This window comes from Radiomyces spectabilis (assembly GCF_025331425.1).
Source record: "Radiomyces spectabilis strain NRRL 2753 chromosome Unknown BYT42scaffold_13, whole genome shotgun sequence".
NCBI classification, from domain to species: domain Eukaryota; kingdom Fungi; phylum Mucoromycota; class Mucoromycetes; order Mucorales; family Radiomycetaceae; genus Radiomyces; species Radiomyces spectabilis.
Genome location: NW_026251938.1, coordinates 369,182 through 386,365, shown reverse-complemented (window position 1 = coordinate 386,365; position 17,184 = coordinate 369,182). Strand labels below are relative to the sequence as shown.

General features: G+C 41.4%; 6 protein-coding genes across 6 annotated transcripts; 1 reads left to right on the top strand and 5 right to left on the bottom strand.

The window, feature by feature from the left end:
- Positions 1–196: 196 nt before the first annotated feature.
- Positions 197–1,555, bottom strand: BYT42DRAFT_584122 (uncharacterized protein). Its single transcript, XM_051569859.1, has 3 exons — positions 1,092–1,555; positions 550–992; positions 197–488 (listed from the first exon to the last, which is right to left on the bottom strand). The coding sequence occupies exons 1-3, from the start codon at positions 1,499–1,501 to the stop codon at positions 331–333; spliced, it is 1,011 nt and encodes a 336-aa protein (XP_051419607.1). The 5' UTR covers positions 1,502–1,555; the 3' UTR covers positions 197–330.
- Positions 1,556–5,334: 3,779 nt separating this feature from the next.
- Positions 5,335–7,789, bottom strand: BYT42DRAFT_584117 (coth protein-domain-containing protein). The gene is made up of 5 exons (XM_051569858.1): positions 7,541–7,789; positions 7,286–7,420; positions 6,997–7,170; positions 5,593–6,921; positions 5,335–5,527 (listed from the first exon to the last, which is right to left on the bottom strand). The coding sequence occupies exons 1-5, from the start codon at positions 7,742–7,744 to the stop codon at positions 5,522–5,524; spliced, it is 1,848 nt and encodes a 615-aa protein (XP_051419606.1). The 5' UTR covers positions 7,745–7,789; the 3' UTR covers positions 5,335–5,521.
- Positions 7,790–9,500: 1,711 nt separating this feature from the next.
- Positions 9,501–11,206, top strand: BYT42DRAFT_106665 (SGF29 tudor-like domain-containing protein). The gene is made up of 9 exons (XM_051562078.1): positions 9,501–9,772; positions 9,894–9,969; positions 10,049–10,119; positions 10,188–10,223; positions 10,384–10,391; positions 10,454–10,539; positions 10,617–10,661; positions 10,714–10,867; positions 10,935–11,206. Exons 1-9 carry the CDS (start codon positions 9,598–9,600, stop codon positions 11,043–11,045), a joined length of 762 nt encoding a protein of 253 aa, XP_051419605.1. The 5' UTR covers positions 9,501–9,597; the 3' UTR covers positions 11,046–11,206.
- A 2,889-nt stretch (positions 11,207–14,095) lies between these two features.
- Positions 14,096–15,119, bottom strand: BYT42DRAFT_503406 (ubiquitin-conjugating enzyme/RWD-like protein; the record flags this gene model as incomplete). The annotated part of the gene is made up of 6 exons (XM_051564900.1): positions 14,096–14,232; positions 14,300–14,344; positions 14,428–14,533; positions 14,611–14,688; positions 14,834–14,929; positions 15,096–15,119. 6 exons carry the CDS (start codon positions 15,117–15,119, stop codon positions 14,096–14,098), a joined length of 486 nt encoding a protein of 161 aa, XP_051419604.1.
- Positions 15,120–15,767: 648 nt separating this feature from the next.
- BYT42DRAFT_584093 (uncharacterized protein) lies at positions 15,768–16,374 on the bottom strand. The gene is made up of 3 exons (XM_051569857.1): positions 16,217–16,374; positions 16,050–16,133; positions 15,768–15,973 (listed from the first exon to the last, which is right to left on the bottom strand). The coding sequence occupies exons 1-3, from the start codon at positions 16,343–16,345 to the stop codon at positions 15,854–15,856; spliced, it is 333 nt and encodes a 110-aa protein (XP_051419603.1). The 5' UTR covers positions 16,346–16,374; the 3' UTR covers positions 15,768–15,853.
- Positions 16,375–16,386: 12 nt separating this feature from the next.
- On the bottom strand, positions 16,387–17,149 carry BYT42DRAFT_584091 (transcription factor S-II-domain-containing protein). The gene is made up of 3 exons (XM_051569856.1): positions 16,969–17,149; positions 16,803–16,915; positions 16,387–16,717 (listed from the first exon to the last, which is right to left on the bottom strand). Exons 1-3 carry the CDS (start codon positions 17,105–17,107, stop codon positions 16,583–16,585), a joined length of 387 nt encoding a protein of 128 aa, XP_051419602.1. The 5' UTR covers positions 17,108–17,149; the 3' UTR covers positions 16,387–16,582.
- Positions 17,150–17,184: the final 35 nt, after the last annotated feature.

Genomic DNA, 17,184 nt, shown 5'->3' with positions numbered 1-17,184 from the left:
ATCACCAGAGTAAGATTACGCATCCCAGGAAATTGACGACTTGGCGTTGGCTTACCAATGACATTTCTCTAATAAGGCAAACTCTGCAATTTGGTTTGGCAAGCTATCACTGGTTTAAACCGACGGTTTTAACATACCGTGCAATCTTTCGTGTTCTCGTTCGGTCTTGGCCGTACATGACCAATAAAAACTATTAATCACGGATGATACAACCGCAATGGGATAACAATGTTGATACTATTTATGAAAGTTTAGAAAGATATACTAACAAGGATGATTACAGTTATGACAAAAATTTACACAATGTGCCGGATAATATAGAATAGGATACTAAACTCTTGGTTTGAATTGGTTGGCATTTTCCTGGAAGTAATCTTGGATGCCACGAGTAGGTGAATCGTTGATAATATTGGCATGCGAAACACAGATACTGCTTGACGTCTTGTGAATCCAGTCAAAATAATCGATATACGTTTTTATTTGTAGTGCTAAGGATCAATGTTAGGCCGTGTTGCATCATCGTTTATGTTCGTCACATGTTCTAATTACCTTTGGGTGCTCCTAATACATAACGACGGTAGGCGTAGGTATCGAATTCATCATGATAAATGATTCGGTTCTCGGCTTTTATACGCGCATCGAACCAGATATCGGTGCGGAGGTTGTACAGATAGAATGCTGTATCCATGGACCGAGTGGGGGTGTACTGCAGCTTGGAGTAGCCGGTGGCTTTGCGCATGTATGTGATCATGTCTTTGCCGTTGACCGGTTTTGGGCCTGTGAGGGTGTACACCTGTCCGTTGTGGTGGTCATCGATGATAGGTAACGGTTGTTTAGTAAATTTGTCCAAAAGTAGGTTTTCAATAACGGCGCAAAGATCGGTAATATCAAGTGGACATATCTCGGTATCATCAGGTAAAGGCAATGCAAATCGACGGTGTCTTTCTACGTAACTGGTCCACAAATGGAAACTTTGCTGTATCCAATCAGGTCTTTAACCAAAAATAAAGCAGAACCAGGGGGGAAAACAAGAAGTTGTCAATTAAGAGCCGACCTTATTCCGTTGTTATAGCGATGGAAAGGATCCTTACCTGAGAATCGTCCATGAAGGAATATCTGCATTGGTTAACTCCTCTTCAATCAGTGCATAGTGATTCAGAGACTCGTGCTCTGAGGATAATGCACCAACATGTGATACCAGAATAATCGACTGAACGCCGGATCGTGCGGCGACTTCGATAAGTCTTTTACCATGATGAACTCGGTCAGACTCGTAACCCACTGCAATGACCATCAAATCAACCGCTCTCATTGCCAATGATAAGTTGTGAGGGTTTTGATAATCCGTTTGTCGAACTTCGATGCCGTGTTTTGCGAAATTAAGACATGGTTGTGTATTTTGGCACAAGACTCGCAAGGACGATCGCAAAGGCTCAAATCGAGCTAGATGAGACGTAACACAATGGCCGATGTAATCATCTGCTCCTGTAATGAGTATCATTGTACAATGACTTGGGCAAAGTAATTCGAAAGTGTCGAAAAGAAAATAAAGAAGAAAAAATAACAGGGTAAATAAATCCGTTGAATAACCGTTCGTATTTATAGGTTGAGGGTTATTTTTTTTTCTTTTGCATGTTATTTTATTCAACAGACTGCATTGAAATGTTGGTCAAGGAGAACAATAAAGATGCAAGTCCTCGATTATGCTCGCTTGTAGATGGTCAGTCGACTATTGCGTATTCTTCAGCCATCCTGTATACTCAGCCCCACCCAGTACTGACAAGTTCACATCAATAAAGCATAATGTTTACTTTGACCAGTTGCAGCTACGTTAGTGTCTCATAATCACATATTGTTTTCCGTCGTCGTCTGCGCTTTTCTATTTTAGCGGCTTCTTCGCCATCATTGATTTTTTTTAGTATTTTCCAATTCACATGACTCTTTTGTTTTTCATGCGTGATAGTGATGGCCAACATCTCGATTGCATATACACCTTGCGAATATGTAAGTTACAGTGAAAAAGAAAGTACAATATCTATTAGTTTCAGCTTTGTAGTTAACCAAAACATTTATAGGGCTGAGAGGGTGGAAATGTTCACAGTTTACTTGGTTGTCGGCTAAGTCCTGTGGCGCCTATGCAGCGTGTGATCCATTTCGTATGCTTTGACAGTTTCCTTTCACGGAATCGTCCTTATATGTTGGACCGAGAAAACAAAGCATCCTGACTGGGTCAAGTCAGGAAACTCTTTGCTGAAAATACTTTTTTTTTCTGAGCAGAATATGAAAGGAAATTCGGGCGGGCGATATATGCAGTCCTGACGAACGGGCCATATGCACTTCGGCTTATGTTCTGTCAGCTGAGTATTGCTTCTGTTCACAAGATTTCTGAACTCCCTGTATCCACGTACTGTATCCCCTTGCATCTCATTTTGCAAAAAAGTTGAACAAGTAGGCCATTGGACCTATCATTTTCTTTACACCATCATTCAGTATTTCCATTTTGTCTGATAAAACCTTTCTTCCATTCGGTCCCGCTATTTATATCACCAGATCTTAGCATTACCATTTTATATGACGTTATAAAGCCATTCAACGGATGACCTGTTGTCTATATCGATGTTATCATCAGGAATCGATTATGTTAATGATTTATCACTGTGTAGATTGTCAAATCAGCATTGTAATTATATTCTGCGTCGCTGCGTCACGTATCGTTAACCGAACATGAATATTCATCACATATTGCAGAAAATTGAATGACTATTACATACATGTCCGGATACTTTTTTTTTCTGCGCCACATAGAACTTTGTTTGAACTCTCGGGCTATTCTAGCTCGTTATGTATAATTTGAGATCAAGAGTTTTCATGCAGTGTTGCACGGCAATAACAAACCACTCCAATCGCTTCATGCCCATTGATTTATGGACAAACATGACCGAAGGTTGGCGGCAAGTATGCATCCATCAGATAAGCACAAAGTAACCACCACACTGACGCCCATCCATTTTTAGGAATCCATGTTTTCCATTCGATGCAATGCTGACTTTTTTGCATGATAATGAATGACGATCCGTATTACGTTTTCTTGGCACTATCAGATTTTTCACCTGTCGCAGCGTAGCAAAGATCATTCACAATGACGAAAATGAATCTCGTCTTTTAAATTTAGAACATGCTTTATCTTATCTCTAGCATCAGTGTATCATAATCATGCTCGATGAAATGAATTCCTGTACTTGAAACTGACATGGTATTCTCTTGACTTTGGAACCAAGGCTCTATAGGCTAAACTTATGTTCCGCTGACATGACATTACAAGTTTAGCGCTGATCGCAAATCAACACATTGACTGACAGTGATCAAATGAATGAATCATAATAGATAGATACTTTGCCATGATATCATTGAATGACGGATTGAAAAAGTGTTTTCGAAAGCATGAACAATGTGCATGTTAGCGATCCAATTTAGCAGTATTTCCAGGTTATATCTAACCCTGAACTTCTTGACCATTTGCATTGCACAAATGAGTCGGTAACTTGGTGCTGTGGACACAGTAAAGTGATCTGGGGCGTCTATATAGGACGCAAACCGAGATTCGAAAAGGAGACCAGTCCGCGTTTTCCGTTCACGTAATTTATTGTCACCTATTTGGATGCGCGGATGAAAGGCATTGATGAACATTGAGACACCGGCGGCATTCTGATTGACCCATTCCCGTTACACAAGCGTGCGACCTTGTATTCTACATTCTGACCGTGGCTCAAAATGGACTATACCAAGGCCCATTGCGGGGTTTGCACGACGGGAAATGATCGCTCCGGCATTCATGAGTTGTGAAGAATACCAAAAAGAAATCGCACATGATTGTAGACAATCTATCTTTGCATAGGACATTACCATTGGAGCTGTTTCTCAATGAACGAACACATGTTTGTATAGTCCCTTCTTACTTTATTTCTCGCCGGAAAAAAATAATAATCTGTTGGACGTGATTCACTCGATCCATCGAGTAAAAACGCACAGCAATGAGAGTGAGCGTGGAGGAAGTGGAAAATAACGAATTCCCATTTTATTCGAACAATTACTCGGAAAACTACCGCTGATCTCGATGAGGTTTTGGATGTAAGAAGACTTAACTGATGTAGGATCCATATTTTAACTGCAATGAGTAAGCAAATGGGATGTCATACTCAGAAAGGTGGTACAAGCCAAAGCGCCATTTTCCGATTAAAGTAAACATTGCCACAAAAATGGTTCGTCAATTTCTAGCAACAGTTCATTTGAATCTTATCCATTGTGATACGCGAGCGCTTTAAACTTGTACGACTTCCAAAGAACATCGTTCAGTGGATGGTGATATTCGCATACTGTATGACGCATGTCATAGAGTTGTCATATCCACCGTTCAAATCATTCTACGAAATTCTTACACCTATCCCGAGACATCGAAGATCCGCTGGCGGGCTTTTTACTCTTGGAGCGGTTTAGTTATAAAATTCAATGAAAAATTTTTCTCCGAATCTTACTCGAAGCTCTTTTTTCCGCGCATGAGCCGTATCCGATGATGACAGTATGTAATAGTAGCATGTACTCCCACGCTGAGCTCGACCGCTGTTGAGTAATCAGGAATGGTATTGCGAGTAATTTCCTCGGAGCAACACAACAGCCCACCATTATCAACCAAAACCAGTAGCTATTTTTATCAGTTAAAAATAACGTGTTTACTATACAGAGTATCCGCGGTAAACATCCATCCATTGAACCCTGGTTTTGGTGCCATCCCGAGTTCCTGGTGTGCGGTTTCTGAAATATGCGCCATTTCACGGTTTGATTTTCACTTGAGACCTTGGCAGATCGTATCTCATTGTGGGTCATCTGCACCGATAGCAGGATGCTAAAAGCAACTGAAACCAGGTGTCTGATGCAACACGTTTCCAGAAGATTGGATTTTTCTTTGCAGCCAAACGGTGGCCAAAAGATGGTGATGAACCAATAGTGAGGCTGAAGCACTTCAATTATTTGGATACGGGGCGCTGCGGCAGGGGTGAGTCACTTTTTCTTTGGGTATACAGTATTTGATCCCGTGGATAGATGGAACGAGCAAAATGCACGTTGGTCGCGTTCAGCTTCGGAATATGAGACATTTGAAAAGTTCACAGGAATATTCTCCCGAAATCGGCAATCCAATAATTGCCTACTATTCTAAGAAGAACAAAAAATGGGACCTGCATTCTATAATGAAAAAACCGGTTTGTCAAAATCAGACTCCTCCTGTTTTTTTCCTATGGCTGAGCAAAAAATAGACTGGCCAAAAGGGAAACAATGAACATCTTTGAAATAAACTATTCACGTTGATTTATTCTCACACAGAAAAAAAAAGATAAGGATAATGCACAAGGGCAAATGATAGATGGATTACGAATAGGGTCGAGTCAATAAATTGATTTTACCGTACAGGAATTATTACAAGGAAAAAAAAAAAAAACAAAAAGAGTATGGAATATTCTAAAAAAGTTTAGAACTAGAAACAGGGATTAGCCAAATAGGAACCTTGAATGGTCTGATTACGGCTTAATGAACACTTACCAAGGAGCTAATGCCGAAAGAAGCGGCAACGATAGCAACTGTGGACAACAGTTGAGGAAGAGCAAGACCAGCGGCCATACTGTTGGAGGGAGTAGCAGTGTTAGCGTCAGCAGAAGTGTCAGCTTGGTTCTTTCCAACGTGAGCCGAGCCGGAAGCAGCAGGAGTAGCGACGCCAGCGGCCGAAACAGTCTGAGAAGCACTGCTGGTATTATTGTCCTGCTTGTTGGTTTCATTCTTGGCAGGGATGACGGGCTTGTCGACGATCTTCAAGTGGAACTCCTTGGCAACAGCGTCGGATTTGGCAATGATCCATTCGACCAAACCCCAGCCAGCACCGCCACCGGTACCCTTGGGGGAGGCGACACCGTGCCACAGGTTTTCAGAGGTTTGATCGTAAGTCCAGCCGAAGTCGATACCGGGAGATTGCTGCTTAATGGAACGATCCCACTTAAGATCAGGAGCAATGAAGTTGTGATACTTGAGGATGCGGTTAGTCAAAGTGACGTTGTTGAACAAGATTTCAACAGTGTTCTTGAGGTACGTCTCGAAATTGTTTTGGAGCTTCTGGTTTTCAAGCAAGCGGTTAATCAAGACAGCACCAGGATACATCTTGGGGAATTCCTTGTAGGACTTCTTCACATAGTCTCTGCCATCAGGAAGGTTGACACCAAAGGTGGCATCGAAATCTTGGCCGAGGTAGTACCACTTGTTATCGTTGGGATCTTGGTAAGCACCGTCGTTGGTCTGCATGTACCAGTAGCCATCCCAGTCAGCTGTGAGGTATTCCACCACCATGAAGCGAAGGAACTGGTCAACATCGAACATTTCGGAAAACTTTTGAATCTGAGCGTCATCCTTGGTATTGGTTTGGTTGAACGCTTTGGTAAGAGGGACCAAGCCGGAGGGATCCTTGGGGCTACCCTCAGCTGGGATGAAGGACCAGTAGTTATCATCATCCGAAGTCCAGTACTGGAAGTCGGCACCCGTAGAACCGTCATAAAGAGCACCCATTTGCTTGGGGGGTTTACCGTCGTAGAACATGGCGTTGATGTAAGAATACATGATCACATCATCGAGCATATTGAAAGTACCGAAGCCTTCACCGTTGATGAAGAAACGGACCATGTTGGCACGGTTGGCATAGGTACCGAGGGAGTGCAAAATATCGGCATAAAGCTTTTCACGCATTTGAGTAGGATCTTCTTCCATATGACGGATCTTGAACCAGTTGCGATTGTACAAATGGTCGTCGCCGTTCAATTGCCAGACCCAGGTCTGCTTGGAATTGTTCTTCTTCTTTCCAGGCTTGTGAAGACCGAAGGAAATGTTCTGCGATGCGGGAAAGAAAAAAGAAACACGTCAGTTGATTGAGTAAGGTTACGGGTGTGTGATGGAAAAACCTACCTCGAAAACGTGAACCTGATCGGGACCAATAAAGGTGAACTTGGCAGGGTACTTCTTCTTGGAGACGTTCTTGACCAAATGTTCCATATCAGATGAATCACCAGTGATGAAAATCGAAGGGATGTAGTTGGAATCCCACATAGGGGCATCTTCATTTCCTTCGCGAGTCCATGGCTGTCATGGAAAAGAAAAGAAAATTAGAAACCGGTTATTTCATGATCGAAAAATGACCCTTTCCATAAAAGGAAAGTCGTCACGGTAATAGATAGAAATTTTTGATTTCACTTACGTGGTCAGGGATCGGGTGAGGCAAATCCGGAATATTGGCGTAAGTCACTTCGCGACCAAAGAAGTCGTTGCGAGTGCTGCTACGGCCTTGATCCAAAGCACGATCAAAAGATTCCGATTTACCGTCGGCGACATACTACACAGTGGACAAGAAAGTAAAAAGTTGGTGGTTTTGTTATTTTTTTAAGTCAGTCAATGTGTTGATTTTTTTACTTGATCATTAAAATTGCACAAAGAAATAAAGAGTAATCAGTACCTTATACTTGGCGTCTCCACTCAAGTCGGCTTCACCGACAAAGTAAGGCACGTCAGGGTCAGTGGCCTTCAAATTGGTGGTGACACCATTGACGGATACTTGAACAGTCTTGCTACCGGGGGCAATGACCTTGAAGGTGACATTGGCCGCATTGACACACAGCATAAAGAAAGAGATCGCTCCAAGAGCGATGGTCTGCTTCATTTTTTTTCACAACGGCGAAAGAAGTAAAGATGATGTGAGTTTTTGCCAGGAACTGAGTCGCTCATATTTATAGTGGTCTCAACTCCGACTGCACAAGGGGGGACAAGGGCCAGCGAAAGATTGGAATCCCCTTTTTGGGGGTGGGACACAGGAGCTGAGTTTTTGTTTTTTAAGAACTGCTCATTTTAGAAACAGTATGCCTAGTTTACAGCGGCGCTTCTTTTCCGGTCAGACCGGTTCCGCACGCTAGCAGTCATTGTCAACTGGAAGAAGGGGGGCGCGCAAGGTTGCTTCAAAAGAAAATGGATTATTCCATGTTTAAATTGTGCAGGTTAACAGATTAAAGTTGATTTAATATATTTTGCTCGGGAACCAAGTATTTAACTATTCACTCCTTTTGATGATCACTATAGGAGTGATACACACAATAAAAGAAAAAGAAAATATCACGGCCCAATAGCTCGTCATTATCAGCATATGTTTCTCAAATCTAAATGAGGCGCCATGTTCCCATTATTTTCGTTGCAACACCGAAGCCATTGCAGCTGCAGGTGACCAGATAACATATGCTCTGCTTGTTTTTTGTTTCATCACAAATGGATTTCCGAGCTATTTCTGCAAACATCATTCAATCGGAGATTGACAAACAAGGCAGAAAATAACATCATTCTCGCGTTTCCACATAGTGATACGGGCGCACAAGCCCAATTTATGAAAATTTACCTATATATGGTGTATTTTTATCCCTAAGCCGATATGCCACCACGCCCACTGAAATTCAAAATGGTTAAACATTTACGCTTAAACGGCACAACGATGGCTCCATTAGAAAATCAAGAAAGCGATACGCCGTTGGAAAGAACCTAAGAAAAATCACAGTTGCCGATAATAACTTTACAGTTGTGGTTGTACAAGTGGCTCTATTATTTAGTCTACACCATTCAAGGAATTTCTATTTCGATTTGGGGGTGGGGGGAAAAGAGACCAAGCGGATGAGCGAAAAGTGATTAGAAAAGGAAAATGTTTAACAGAAGAAAAGAATATTATTGTAAAAATAGCTACGTCTTTATCTTTTAGAAAACTAAGAATAGGTGAATCGTTTCTGTCATGATCCTCCATTGCATGATACATTTACTTGAAAAAGAAAAGAATGTCTCGGGAATTGAAAAACGCGTAGATGCATGTCATTTCTCTATCATACTTGGTTTGCAGGATATAGTTTGCCATTATCGAGATAACTTGAACGATCTGGGTGGCTGGAGCGTGCTAACCAATATTACAAAGCGCAACATCTAATCAAAAGGCAAAACAGAATAGGAGGAGCAATTATTTCTCATGGGAGAACGCAATCCCGCAGGCGATCATGGTTTCAAACAAACGAACGCGCTCGGAACTTCAGTATCGAAAGGAGAGATAGATGCTTAAATTGATATTGCCCACGCCTCTTCTTGTGTCTGTCAAGGCTTTTTTTTTTGCCCATCACAACCATTTCTGTAGCGATGTCTGTGATAGCTGACAAGCAATCATTGTATCAGTTGGTTCAATCACTGCCTTCACACGGGAATACTAGACCTTGGCTTGTGATGGAAGACTGTTGCTGTGAATCGAGGACTTGCGCGATAACATATCTTTTGATAAAAAAAAATTTTGTTTTCTGATCGAAAACACATATCGATGATTCTAGCTGTTCGGAGATTGAAATAGAGGGTCCACTGCAACAGGACCATCTTCCACTTGAACGTCTCTTGACTTTATTGTTTATTAGACACCACGTACTGTTTATTATACGGACCCTCTGGCATTTATTCATCTATTAATCATTCTATTACTGACAATTGGATTATTCTCCGAAGATGGATCGTAAATCCCGGACTTCGCGATCAGCCACTTTGGAAGAAACCAACGAAGAGCTTAGTCTTTGGAAACAAATCTGCACATCACTGGTTAAATTAGAAGGCATCCAAAAAGAAACTGATGTCGTGGTCAACAATATCAACAAACTCCATTTGGCAGTCAATTTTGAAGAAGGTACATTATATTACCCACGCTAAGGCTTTGTGTCGCTGCAACACAACCATCTCCATGGAACTTTCTTGTCTTGCCAACGCCGATGCGGGTCAGTCACCATTCTAAAACAGACATTATGCAGGCATCTCCACCGCTTTGTCACAACGCCTTAAAGAGTATTATCGAGGAGGTATCGACCTGACGTCGAGCGAAGCAAGGTAAGAATATGCACCATGGAAGCACGAAATGGGAATTTACTCACGTGCTGTTGGCGGTGGTGCCTTGATTTATTTTCAGAACAATCACAGATATCATTGAAAAAGTGTCAGTACTGATCGCTTTACGGGATGCTTCCGAGTATAACAACGGTACAGTGAGACGGAATGGAAAGGGCGGCTTTCGTAACATCATGTCTGATCCGTATCGATGATCACAGTGATTGATCCGAAACGGAAGAAACGAAAAACAGAAGGTGACGATCTCAAAGCAAGTTCACCTGGGAAGAAATTAAAGAGGTAAGGAGAATAACCAGCTTGGGTTCGGTGGCGAATATTGGTTTTCTGTCATGTTTGTCTAATGTGAGCCTTTATTTCATCAATGGAAACAAAGTAATAGTGGCATTATACCGCCAGGCACGTCGGTAAGTTGGGATGCATTTTACAACGAGGTACGTTCTTCGCTGACCATGGTGACGGATGTTAGGTGGCTGCGCGGCAGCCTAAACAGAAAGACAAGAATGAGGAATGGATACTGGCAGTAGTCATTAGTTATCATGCAGATAAGAATAAGTATAGTATCCGTTCGAGGCATCACGGAAGACGTCTGACAAGAGGCTGATCTTTTTTTTTTTTTATTCTTATGATAGATACCAAGTAGAAGATGTAGATCAAGACGAGTTTGGGCAGAAACAGTAAGTGAGAATGGGTGGTTGCGCTGCATTCCGTCGTTCAAACGTTTGCTAGGCGGTACATGTTGCAACCACGTAACGTGATTCCTGTGCCGGATGGGGATGAAATGCGTAATTTTCCGGAAACAAGTGCGGGGCTGGATGTGCTGGCTTTATATCCAGGCACCACATGTTTTTACAAGGCTACCGTCATTGCGCCGCCCAGCAAGGTAAAAAGGAGACCGATCTGTATTGCTGTCATCATTAACCTCATTATCTCGTGGGGAAAAAAACCAGAACAAAGACAGCGCCTATCCCGGTAACTACAAAGTACAATTTGAAGACGATAACAACGAAGTCAAGCATGTTATGCCAGAGCACGTTTTGGAATTACCGAAGCAAAAATAACCGTGCATGCCATATTCGCTCAGAAGATCGTCACTCTTATCCGATAATATCCTCGTTTTTTCTTGATTGCGTTTATTGCGTTTGTATATACTTAAAATTTATAAACTCTCCTTCTCCGAAAAATCTCCATTGTCACCTCTTTTAAGCAAGAGCCCCTGTGCAAGTGATCACGGTCTTGATGATCGTCGGTGAACACTCATTGGGTCCTTTTCCCCCTTGCTCGCATTGTCCTAGTCCGAGACGCTTCAAAGTACTTGCAATCTTCATAAGCAAGACCAAAAATTTACTGAACTCGAAAAATTGATGATCACGCGTCTCGCGGTCAATGTTCTGAATGCATCGCACTATTACCGCCAAACCGATCCACCCCCCTCCCCCCAATGCTCGAATTTGGTGAGCTATTTACAGAACAGATCTGATGTATTGGTCGATTAATGGTGTGATGATTTGTGGAGGTATTCTGCTGTGCACATCGGTCTATCAATATGTTTATCAAGATGAGAGATCGACTATCTGATGCAGAATGGAAAAATCCAAAGAAAAAAAAAGTTTTACTTTTTTCTATGGAGTCGTTACTATTTGTCTTTTAATAATAGAAATCTTCTATACATGGTTTTATAATTTTGTAGATCAGTGCAACATGTTTATTCGTTTTTCTTGATCTGCCCGTGTTGTGGAAACCCTTTAAATTCTACAACGCTTCGTTGATAGGCTAAGCCGGTCGACCTAAAGTAGAGGCAAACATTTGAGATAAACGGATTTATCAAGGTAAAGTTTAATAAGATATTCAAACTCCAGAGCCAAATAAAGACCAAGTCTATCGATCGATTGCGTATATCGGCTTTGATTTATGTTTTATGCTTGGTGGTATTGGCTTAGCTTCTGCTTCGGAGAAATCTCCACAAAAGGCGCAGCTTCCTGTGCCACTTATTACCAATTACCAATTATGGAAAATCTCGTTCCACCTCATCTTTCAACTGAAAAAGCACAATGTAAGAGGAAATAGCTTAATCGACAAACATTCAATTTGGTTGACGCTCGGTCTGCGGTACGAACTGCAGGTCGAGCAAGCAAGGGTGTCAAACCCCACTTTCCTTTTTTGCTTTTCCTGTTTTTCCTTTTTTTTTTTTTTATCTTGTCGGATTTTCACATAATGTGATCTAAGGACATAATCCTCAGCGTGGAAATAGTAAATATAATCAAGATAGGGGAAGGCAATTCTTTATTTTTGCATTGCTGTATTGCTCAAGGGATTCTGAATCTGAATTAAAGGCGTCCTTTTTAAAGCCATAAAAGAATATTAATATCATGTTTAATTGACTTATGATCTAAGGAGGGTAATGGTGAGATGTTAGCATGAAGGGCTGAGTGACTAAGACTTGATAAGATGATTATGCTTATCTATGAGCTAAGCTACGGTAATCCGCATTTTGAGACGTTATTCGCTCAAGACGCGACACGGAGACGACAACCATCAATACAACTATCCAAAATATATGATGATAACGTGCTGAAGAAAATAAGCTCATAATTAATCGGTAGTGAAGATCACAAGTTTTCCGTTCCCTAGAACTAATGCTATTACGTGATGTCATTCGAAGAGAACCATATCTCTCATTTACAAATTGAAGCAAAATTGAAGCATTTGGAAATTGGCACATTAGATATCGAATAGTAGTTTAAATTAAAGAATATACTATAGTGTTCTATTCGGGCTGAAACGCTGTTGTCTGCTATAATATTGTCTCATATGATATAATAGTTTTATGGAGGGCTATCCTGATCAAGGTCGCAATATCGGCAAATTAAATTCGTCATTACAAACTAAGGAAAGGCTTTCCTTCCGTGGTTCCTCAGAAGCCGGGTCTAAAAGGTAACAGGATGCTCGTACGCCTATTCTCCAACAAAACAGATGGCGGCACCACAGCACAATTGCTCCTTCTTGGCATGAGGAGCTTCGATTAACGAAGGCTGTAATAAGAGACAAAGTATACTGATAGACCAAAGTTGCCCTCAATTTGCTAATTTTTGTCGTCGTTCTTTTGGCAAGAGACATCACATTCACGGCTCCTTACAGCAGTTCGTGACCACTGTGGAGATCTGACTATTCTAGAAAAAGACATTGTCACCTCAGTGCATTGTCAGTCAGAATAGCAGATGTTCATTATCCCTGCAAGGCATGGAGCCAATGCTTTTCCTCCTGCTAATATCTTCCAGATTTTTCCAAGAATAGCCGTGGGGCAAGAACTCCTTAATTAAATGACACATCGGTTCGTGTCTCTGGGATGACCGGCTATTGGCGCTACTTTACAAAATGGGCATTTTCATGAGCTCCTGATGTCTGATGGTTTCACAAAAGGCTTCCTATTTGCTGAGGTGGGAGGTTCTCCCATCTCTTTTTTTTTTGGCGAAATTGAATTTTCAAACTACGACTTCATTTTTTGAAGTGCTGAACATCATTTTCAGTGCAGATGACGACGAGAAGCAACTTTTTTTGGTTTCCGCCAGTGAACAGGTGGTCATTCCAGGTCATTCAAGGCAAGTTATCTACTTTTTCGTTGCAATGGTAGGTAAGAGCCTTACTGGGCCTTTTCTTCCGCGTCACTTCACTCGTTTTTGCGACTTGCAGGTTCAGCAGGCAATTTTTCCTGTTGGGGGACCATACTGTCACCTTTCTCACCCCTTTCCACAACCCCACCCACATCATTTTTGTTCACAAAGGCTTATGGAGATATCACAGCTTGGAAATACCTTTTTTCGCTAAATTTGCAAAGTATCTTATATCAGGACTGTCTAGTAGTAAAGACGACTGAACATGGTCCTATAGCAACCTTTGAAAAACTAAGTGAGATAAGCGAGGCACAGGTAAAAAACAACAAAAGAAACCAAATGCAACAGGGTAGACGTTCTACATCCAGAAACTCAAAGAAAAAATGCAACATTAGAATAGTGGGATAAGTCTGAACCTTTCACTTTTATCATAAGTACAATTCCAAACACTATATCCCCAAATTTACACTGTAAACAAGGAAAAAAAAAAAGAAAGAGGCTCAATAAGTAAGTTGTATCCAATCAAAATAACGGCATGTTAACTTACTGGCAAATCTTCTAGTCCATTCTCTTGCTGTACTCTCATAGCGTGCACGATCGGTCTTGTAGATGTGAGCCAATTCGGGCACCAATGGGTCTACATGAAAATCTCCATTAGCGACAATTGACACCATGAGGGTTGTTGAATTGAATGAATGACTTACCATCAGGATTAGGATCGGTGAGCAAGGAGCAAACTGACAGGAGAACTAAAGACAGCGGCAAATACAGAAAATACAAGAATCAGGAGGACTGGGGATGAAGAGAAATAAAAAAAAAATATAATCCTTACCCTTGGAAATAGTCAGTGCAGGAGACCATTGATCTTTCAAGATATCCAAGCAAATGCTGCCGTTGGTGTTGATATTGGGATGGTAAATCTTGGTGGTGAAGTTGATCTGGATAAAAAGAGTAGATACCAACGATTAAGTACTCTAATCGACACTTTGACGATTTCAGCGGAGCTAAGACTTACCTTTGGGGGCTTGAAGGGATAGTCGGTCGGGAAGTGGATGGCCAAAAAGAACACACCACCTTGGTAAGGGCTATCTTCCTATTATACAGCAGTAACCATGAGTATCCTTGTAGCAGTAAAACAAATAGCCATCACCGGGGAAGCCAGGCAACAAGAAGCAAAAAAGGAAACACACAAAGAAGAGGAAGAAGGAAAATGGGAGGGAAAAAAACAAGCAACTTACAGGACCCATTATAGTAGCTTGCCAGTGGAACATATCGTCACCGATAGGACCGGCGGAGCAAGATGAGGGAGGATCACGTTCGAGATCTTTCAATTCCTAAGAATAAAGAGGCACAGTTCAGTATCGTCATCCGTACAGGGACCAAGTACCGTTGCACTTTTTCATTTCCTCCTTTCACCGGCAACATGACAACCCAGGTCAAGTGAGATGGAAGAGAAAACACAAGCCGTGAGGGGTTAACGACACGGATAGTTAAACGTACCTTGTTAATACGCTTCAAAGCCATAGTGTTGGTTTATCTAAAATTGTGAAGAGAAAAGAAACGAAAATTCGTCACTGCGAAGTCGCTCTTGTTATTTGAGCTACCTAAAGCTCGTGAACTCAGATCGGCCAATGGAAAATGAGTGATGTCAGAAGCCACAACAGACTGCTTTTTTTTCTTTCTCAGAATTTTGAGGTTTGGTGAGACAAGGCGATTCATTGGTCTTCAGGACTTCATGGAAAGTCGGATCTGGTTTTCTACGCTTCGTTCCTTAATCCCAAGCAAACCGTAATCCTCTCTAAGCATACAAGGTTTTTTCGCCTTGAGTAATAGCATATGCTTCTCTTATAAGTAGATTTAGCTCGTTTTCATGATGGACAGTGAATGCACAGAGCAATGAATCATGAATTTGGGCTTTTTTCTTTTGGCTTCTTTTTTATTCGCTGTGGTTCTGACAAATCAAATGTTTATGAATAACCTGAACGAATCATTTGATGAGCAGCATGCCATATATGATTTGCGGTTTCAGTACTCACATTCTCTACTTTGTTAAACGCTATCCATTGCGCGACAACAGGAAGAAGTAATGGATTTTCGACTTTTTCCCCTCGCATTCTTGTGTCACTTCGAGGGTTTATTGAAGATGTGGTTTCTCAGCACTTGATTTTCACGCTGAAGTTGATGGATCTGCCTGAGTAAACATTTTTGCATGAAACTATCTCTTTTCCATATTAACCACGACGCACATTGGATTTTACTTACCATTTATAGTCTCTAGCTTTGGCCAACTCGATTCGAGCTTGTGCCAATAATTCCTTCTGTTTCGCGACTTTGGCCTTGAGATGTCGTACGACTCGCTGCATGTTAGTTATTTGAAACTGCTCATTGATATTTGGATGAGATCTGAATTTCTATAACCTGAAAATCAACTCTTTTTTTTGTTTTTTTTTTTACCTGCGTCACCTGTTGGAGATTTCCGAGTAACGACACAACCGGTTTAAATAAAATATCCATCGTCGGTGGTGCCTGCTGCAAATGGTAAGCAATAAAATGCGTACATTTGGGCAGCAATCATTTACATTGGCTTCTATTTGGATGATTTGGCAACTACTTTTACAAAGAGGACACCTGTCTGCAGAGTTGAAGGATTGGATTATATTATCATATGGATGGTTCATTTTCACTTTTCGGTTCTTACGTGAATGAACAGTAAAGCAAAGTTCGCAAGTAATATGCAATCTGGTGCACATGTAAAAGCTCAAGTTGTCTTGATGCGAGTAGAAACGATCACATTCGTGACAATGAATAATTTCCTCCATATCCGTAAAGAATGTTTATCAAAGTACGAATGGAAAGAAAAAATAAAGTGAAAGAAGAAACAAGAAGAAAAAAAATGGAAAGATGATGGATGTATAGTAATGATACGGGTAAAATAACCAAGAAAAATTTACATGATGAAGCGAATGGAAAATCATGATCTTGCTCGTCTATGAGTTCACCGAGAATTTGTAGCCACACTTCTTACAGTTGTAGAACACCGTTTGACCTTCATCCGCAGAACGAAGCTGCATCGTATGGTATGCCATCTCATCATTACCACAGTTCGGACACTTTTCTTTGATCTGTATAACAACAAAGCAAGCAAAAACGGAGCAATGCGGTAAGTTCACTGTCGCTGGAACCATTCGTCCATTGTATAAGTCTTACCATAGCTTCGGCTTCGGTCTGTTTACTCTGCTGCACCAAATGACGCTTTGCTTTCAAGGGAGATTGAAATGCACGTTCTGAAGAAGTGGTCACCACTTTGGTGGATTCGTATCCTGCCAAGAAGTTTAAGTATATGTTCGCGATTGACCATGATTGTCACATGTACCTGCTGTTTTATAAGCATGGCTGCACTGATGGCACATGAGAATATCGTCATCAACGCCAGGCATATCGAGCAAATTGCCGCATTCTGGACAGAAAATAAGCGAACCGATAATATTGGGGGAACCTTCGTTGCTGGCCATGGCGAACACAAGTTTGCTTCGATGAATCCGGGAATCAAAAACCTGTGTTCAACAAGTACGAATTTCTTGAATGAACT